This window comes from Telopea speciosissima, chromosome 1, assembly GCF_018873765.1.
Source record: "Telopea speciosissima isolate NSW1024214 ecotype Mountain lineage chromosome 1, Tspe_v1, whole genome shotgun sequence".
Lineage (NCBI taxonomy): Eukaryota > Viridiplantae > Streptophyta > Magnoliopsida > Proteales > Proteaceae > Telopea > Telopea speciosissima.
This window is the reverse complement of record NC_057916.1, coordinates 76673549-76680213: the sequence shown is the minus strand read 5'-3', so window position 1 is coordinate 76680213 and position 6665 is coordinate 76673549. Positions and strand designations below refer to the sequence as shown.

The following is a 6665-nucleotide window of genomic DNA, read 5'->3' as shown; positions in this document are numbered from 1 at the left end:
GAAGAAAAACTTCTCATATTATATGTATTTTACTTACCACATGAAGAGAAAGCCGCCATCTATGCTATTTAATGCCTCTAGAGACTAATAGACAAAAGAAATGGATTTAAAAAAGCTTAGCTGAGGGGTTCAAATGTAGATTTTTTTTGCTAAAGGTCAGCAATGTATATATATAAGAAATAGGAAAATATGTACAAGGAATGACTCATGATTTCCTAAGAAGCTATCCTGAGTTCTAACGTGAAACCTTCTGCATAGCCCTTAGTTTACCGTTAGCCGAAGATGCAATCTAAGTAAATCTATAGAAAGGCCGTTCTAGCGCTTCCCAATAGACAGTCTGCATAATAAAATGGGGTGGACTAGTCCAACAAGTGGTGCATTTCCTTTTCGCTGCGTGGGTTGCAAGCGCATCAGCTGCAGAATTTGCTTCTCTGTAGCAATGAGTGATTCGCCACCTGATAGTGTCCAGAAAAGATGAGGCCTTCCACCACTTATTCATTAGATACCAAGGAAGCTTACTAGAGAGAATTGTAGAGACGACCGCCTCCGAGTCGCATTCAATCCAAATATTTTCAGCTCCCATTTCTCTAGCATGGTCAACTCCAGTAAAAAAGGCCCCCAGCTCAGCCATGTAGTTTGAGCCCACTCTTTGGTACTGAGAGAAGCATCTTAAAACCGCTCCTAAGTGATCCCGAATTATTCCCCCTGCTCCAATTGATCCTGGGTTGCCCAAGGAAGAGCCATCGATGTTCAATTTCCACCAACCTTGTAGTGGTTGCTTCCATCGCACTTCTACTATTCTTTTAACAGCTGGTTTTGAGATTGTGACTTTTAGCATACGAGCCAAGGCAAGGTCTTGCACCGTTTTTACTTGTACCCCTTTCGCCCATGTGCAATCCCCAACTTCCTTAAAGCATAGCTTTGCCACTTCGGCTGGAGTTCTCTTGCAGTTTTCATGGCGACGTCTGTTGCGCTCCCACCATAAATTTTTACAACTTATAATCAGTAATGCGCCCCATGCCTTAGGGAGGGCTACTGCCTTGGTCTTCCTGCGCCACCAAGAAAATAGTAGCTCAATGGTTGGGAAGCCACTCCAGCTCTGATTGAAAGCAAATAGCACCTCCATCCAAACTTGTCGCGAAAACGCGCATTCAAGAAACAAATGTTGGATCGTTTCACAGTCCATGTAACAAAGGTCACATCTTGATGCTAGAGGAACTGCTTTGCGACATACCATGTGATCAGTGGGAAGAACGCCATGCGCTAGCCTCCAGCCAAATACTGCAGTGCGTGGAAGAAGGTCTCGGTTCCAAATATCTGAAACCCACTCAGGTGTAGCCGCCTTTATGCGCAAAGCCTCCCAAGCAGTCTTAACTGTGAATCGGCCTGTGGATGAGTGAGCCCAAAAGCGCATATCAGGTCTACTGTGACAAGCTATTCCACTGCCTTGGATCACTGTGAAAACATTTTGAATTTCTGGTTCTTGGACTGCCGGCAGAACCCAGCTTCCATCTTCCCAAAAATCCGCCACCTTTGCTGATAGATTGCGTGGAATGTGGAGGGGTAAGACTAGGTCCTCAATGCTTTGGTTATGTATCCACTTATCATACCAGAAATTAACTGAATTGCCGGTTCCCACCACCCATCTCTCCGCTGCCCGTATAAAATCCCAAACTCTTCTCAGTCCTGGGAGGAGCGTGGAGGTACCAACAGCCGTTTTGAGGGTCCCATCTGCTTTCACTAGACGACCTCTCAAAAAAGTTGCAAATGTAGACTGATCTGTATATATAGTCCAAGCAAGCTTAGCAATAAGAGCCAAATTGAGATCTCGTAACCGTCGAACACCGAGACCACCTTCCTTTTTGGGTTTGCATAGACTATCCCATCGAACTGTGATAGCCTTAGAGCAGTCAGCATCACCGGTCCAAATAAAGTTGCGAATCCATCTCTCCATAACCTCGATAGTGTCCACCGGCCAAAGATATACTGAAAAATTGTGCACTGGGATACTTCCCATCACAGTTCGAACTAGCTCAACCCGCCCTGCCATGGAGAGAAGGCGCCCCTTCCAAGACGCCAGTCGACTCTTGAATTGATCAACAAGTGGCTGAATCATGCCTTGTTTCACCCTGCCCTTCTTTAAAAACACTCCTAGGTACTTTGTTGGGAAGGTACACACTGGGATTTGAAGAACTGATAAAATTCTCTGCCTTCTATTTGCTGGGATACGACCAAAGAAGACTTTGCTTTTAGCAAGGTTGATCACCTGACCCGAGTACTCTCCATAGGCCTCCAGGAATCGCTTGACACGCCTAATATTAGCCAGCTTTGCCTTCATAAAAATAAAAAGGTCATCAGCATACAATAGGTGGGAGGGTGTTCTCACCTGGCGTGGTCCTGCAAGGGCATTAATCCATCCTCTATTACGCAGATCAGACAACCCTCTGCATAGCACCTCTTCAGATAAAATAAAGAGGAGTGGGGATAGTGGATCACCTTGTCTCAACCCTCTTTCCATCCCAAAAAAACCGGCAGGCCCTCCATTAATCAAAATTGATATCCGAGTAGATTTTAGAATTTGATGCACCCAATTAATCCACAGTTGAAAAAAACCAAAGGCACTAAGAACATCAAACAGGAAGCTCCACTCTAGCGTGTCAAACGCCTTTTGAATGTCTAGTTTCATACTCATGCCACCTCCTCTACATTTAACATCCAGCAGATTTGTAAGTTCTGAGGCCACTCCAATATTTTCAAAAATAACTCTGCCTTTCTGGAAAGCCCCTTGCTCTGAAGAAATTAGCTTGTGTAGAATGGAAGACAATCTGATCGCCATTATTTTAGGGATGATTTTAAAAAAGAAATTCCCCAGGCAAAGAGGGCGAAACTGCCCCACCTTTTTGGCGTTCTCAACCTTTGGAATCAGGCAGAGAAAATTACAATTCACCCCTTTAGTGACAATGCCTTCCCTGAAGAAGCTCTGAATGCCACGACAGACGTCTCTGCTAATGATATTCCAACATGCCCTAAAGAAGGTACCTGGGTAACCATCTGGTCCTGGTGCGCTAGATGGGTCCAAATCAAAAATAGCTGTTCTGATTTCGTCATGCGAAGGGATCTTGGACAGCATGGCATTATCTTGGTCTGTTACCAGGGTAGGGATAACTGTCAGAAGAGCCGCATCTCTATCTCTCCCCCCACTCTTGAAAAAGTTTTCAAAGTGATCCACTAGATGATCACTAATCTCCTTTTGATCCATCAAGGCCGAGCCGTCTTCTTTATCTAAATCGCGAATGGTGTTCTTAACACGCCTCATTCTAGCTGTGAGGTGGAAATATTTAGAGCAACGATCCCCAAATTTCATCCATTTCTCTCTTGATTTTTCTCCCCAAAGCTTCTCTTGCAATTCAAGAGCTTGGTTATAAACATGACGAGCCTGCACTTCTCTCTCAAATAATGCCTCAGAGAACCCTTCCGCATCCAATAGTCCTTGAATCTGTTCAAGCTCGCCCCTGGTACGATTGATTTCATGATCTACATGGGGGAATGTTTCCCTTGCCCATTCCCTCAATTGGCCTTTTAGCCTTTTCAGCTTGGAATGAACCACAAAAATTGGTGAACCATGAACCGGTTCCTCCCAAGATCTGCGCACCACTCTACAGAAATCTCCATGATCTGCCCAGAACCTATTCATGCGAAAAGGGATATTATTTGGCCTTGGCACAGCCTCACTACAGACCATCAGGGGTGCATGATCAGAGGAGCCTCGGAGTAGCACTCGTTGAACACATCCATCATAGTGCTGATCCCAAACATCATTACAGAAGCTACGATCAAGCACTGCTTGCACGTTGCCCACCCTTCTATTGTTAGTCCAAGTGTACTTGCTGCCTATTGAGTGAATTGGCATAAGAGCTGCCGCCTCTAGCATGGAAGCAAATTCCTCTGCTGACCCAATGTTGAAACGGCCCGGACCTCTTTTATCGCCTGCATATAAATAAGCATTAAAATCTCCAATAACTAGCCAGGGGCAAGTCATACCTGCAATCGAGGCCAAATCAACCCATAGCTGCCTTCGAGTTGCTCTGAAACAGCTTGCGTGGACAACTGAGATAATATTACTCATCCCATTTAGCTCCACTTTCATGGAAATATGCTGCTCAGATTGAAGAATCATCACTGGCCGTTGCAGCCCCATCTTCCAAATGCACCAGATATTGTCAATGCCCTCTTCCCGTTCATTTGAAATTAAATCTGAGTTCACTCCCAATGAAGCGAAAAAACGATGAGGGAATCTATTAGCGACTAGCTTCGGTTCAGCCAAGCAAATGATGTCCGGTCTCTGTTCGTTCACTAACGCTCGAAGATGCACTCTAGCTCTAGTGTTACCCACTCCTCGGATGTTCCAAAAAAGGCATCGCATGATTAAAATTCAGTGGAAGTATCTTGGTGCTGAGATCCAGCGCCCCGTTGCAGAGCAAGGCTTCTAGCGACAGTGCTAGCTTCAAGTGCTCCTTTCCCTCTACGCCTAGTTCCTGAGATGATATTGCCCTGTTCAATATGTCTCTCCCTTGTATTGCGCCTGCATGGTGCTTCCATAAAGCCATTATGTTCAACAGAATCTTCTTGTGAAATCGCTGCATGAACTATCACGGCAGTCCTTCCGTTGTCGCGGCATTCAATCTGAAATGGAGAGGAAACCTCCTCTTGGTTCGCCACGTGCAATGTCTCAGCCTGGCCTAGAGAACCAGACCGGGGAAAAGGGTCTAACCCATTCAATCTTATCCCATCCGTGCCACCTTGCACATGTGATAACGGTGTCTCAACTACCACCGATTTTGAAATCGATTCCAAAGAAGTAGGCGTGCCTGGCTGGACTCCCTGATTAGTCTCCCTCCTAGAAGTTGTTACCTCCTGAGTTGGCACCAAATCCGCATTCTGCGCCATCCTCTCGTGGTTAGAGTCCAAACCCAACTCTGCCACCTCAACCGCCGTGGCCCCTGCCGGCGTGCTCCCTGTTGCACCCTCCATAGTCGTCGTAGAACCTCTTGGGCGCCATGCACATCTGCTGATATTGTGCTGGTCCTGCCTCTCAACGTAGTTGGCACCAAGGATGCCTTCGTCCTTCTCCAATTCTCTGCTTGGGCAAAGATCTTCGCGATGTCCATACCGGCGACATCGACGGCATCGAGACGGCGGTTCCTCAAACTCCACTTTCTGCTTGAAAACGTACATCTCCATGGTCCCCTCTTGCTCACGTTCAACATAGATCTCCTCCACACGAGGCACGGAGTCGTCAACGTCCACGCACACTCTCGCATAATGCCCAAAGAGAGAGTTCTTGGTTCTTTTATCAATGGCAATCGGCCTACCAACTGCCTTTGCAATAGATAAAATAATATCTTCATGCCAATATTCTTGTGGCAAGCCAGGAAACCGAATCCAAGTAAGCCTGTTTGTGATAGCCTGATCGTCAATCATGAAATCTTTCCTCCACCGTTGGAACCTCAAAGTCTGTCCATCCAATCGGATAGGGCTTCTTCTCCATATGTACGTCATGTCCTCCGCGTTTTGAAACCTGAAAATAATGAAACCCTTGCCAAGTGACTTCAGAGAAACTCCCTCTTTCAAATCCCAGTTCCGCACTGCATCTCGAACCCTATCCATGGAGGTAAACCTGAAGTTGAGCCGACCCAGTAGCGCGTACTTGAGCGTATTCAGCTGTGCAACGTATGCTGCCTGGGGAATTTTAATCCTCGTAAGGTTTCCATCTCGAACTGGTGCCGGCAGGTTCTCAATCTCGGGAAGCAAAGGTCGTGCAACGTTCGCGTAAGACCGCGCAGGCGCTTCTGCAACTCTTGGCTGAGTCGACAAGCTAGGAAACCCTAGGAAACCCCCGATGTCAACAGCAGCACGTCCATTAGAGTCAAACATCTTCCCCCTATCCATCAAAAGAGTACCATCTACCCTTCCACTGCAGGATTGATTAAAAGAAAAAGAAGATTGCCGGCGTCTAGACACACGAAAGGCGAAATGGCACAAAATTCGTTTCTCTATAGGCTTGCACAGTACGGAAGGACTCAAAATTAGTTTCTCAATTATATTTCTTACCAAAAAAATAATTATATTTCTGATGGTCCATAGAATGTTGGGGGATTCAAGTTTTTCAATTATATCTCTTTAGTGCGGAATGATGCTATGGGGGAAGAAATACTTAAGATTGTAATTTTATTCTGGTAATTTATAATATATAAGTTCACTTTAACCAAAAAAAAAAAAATTTTGATCATTATATTATTCTCGTCTCCTTCCAACAAAATTGAATGGAGAGACCTAACTGTATTTTTAGTCTTGCTAGACAACTGCCTATTGAGAGTTTGAGATCGACTTGAGCTGCAAGGCCTTTCGCATTAAGGTAAGGCATGAGCACCACCTACCCGCCACCTAAGTAGCTCAAGATGTAATTGGTTTCCAAAGAGAATTCACTTATGCCGCGTTTGGTATGCATTCTAAGAAATCATATCAAACATAGCCTTTATTTCAAAATGTCCACTAAGCTTGCTTTCAAAGTGTCGTTGTATATAGTTCCTTCTATTTAACCATGAACTATAATAGATATCTTTAGGTAGCTAGTTAGGTGCTCATAACTCACAAAATGTTGAGGT

General features: G+C 45.3%; 1 protein-coding gene across 1 annotated transcript; it reads right to left on the bottom strand.

Moving 5' to 3' along the window:
* Nucleotides 1-289: 289 nt before the first annotated feature.
* LOC122654764 lies at nt 290-4423 on the bottom strand. Its single transcript, XM_043849008.1, has one exon. The coding sequence runs from the start codon at nt 4421-4423 to the stop codon at nt 290-292; it is 4134 nt and encodes a 1377-aa protein (XP_043704943.1).
* Nucleotides 4424-6665: the final 2242 nt, after the last annotated feature.

What these genes read in the sequence shown, in the direction of transcription:
- LOC122654764 (XM_043849008.1), bottom strand. Translation starts at nt 4,423, where the DNA reads ATGCGATGCCTTTTTTGGAACATCCGAGGAGTGGGTAACACTAGAGCT.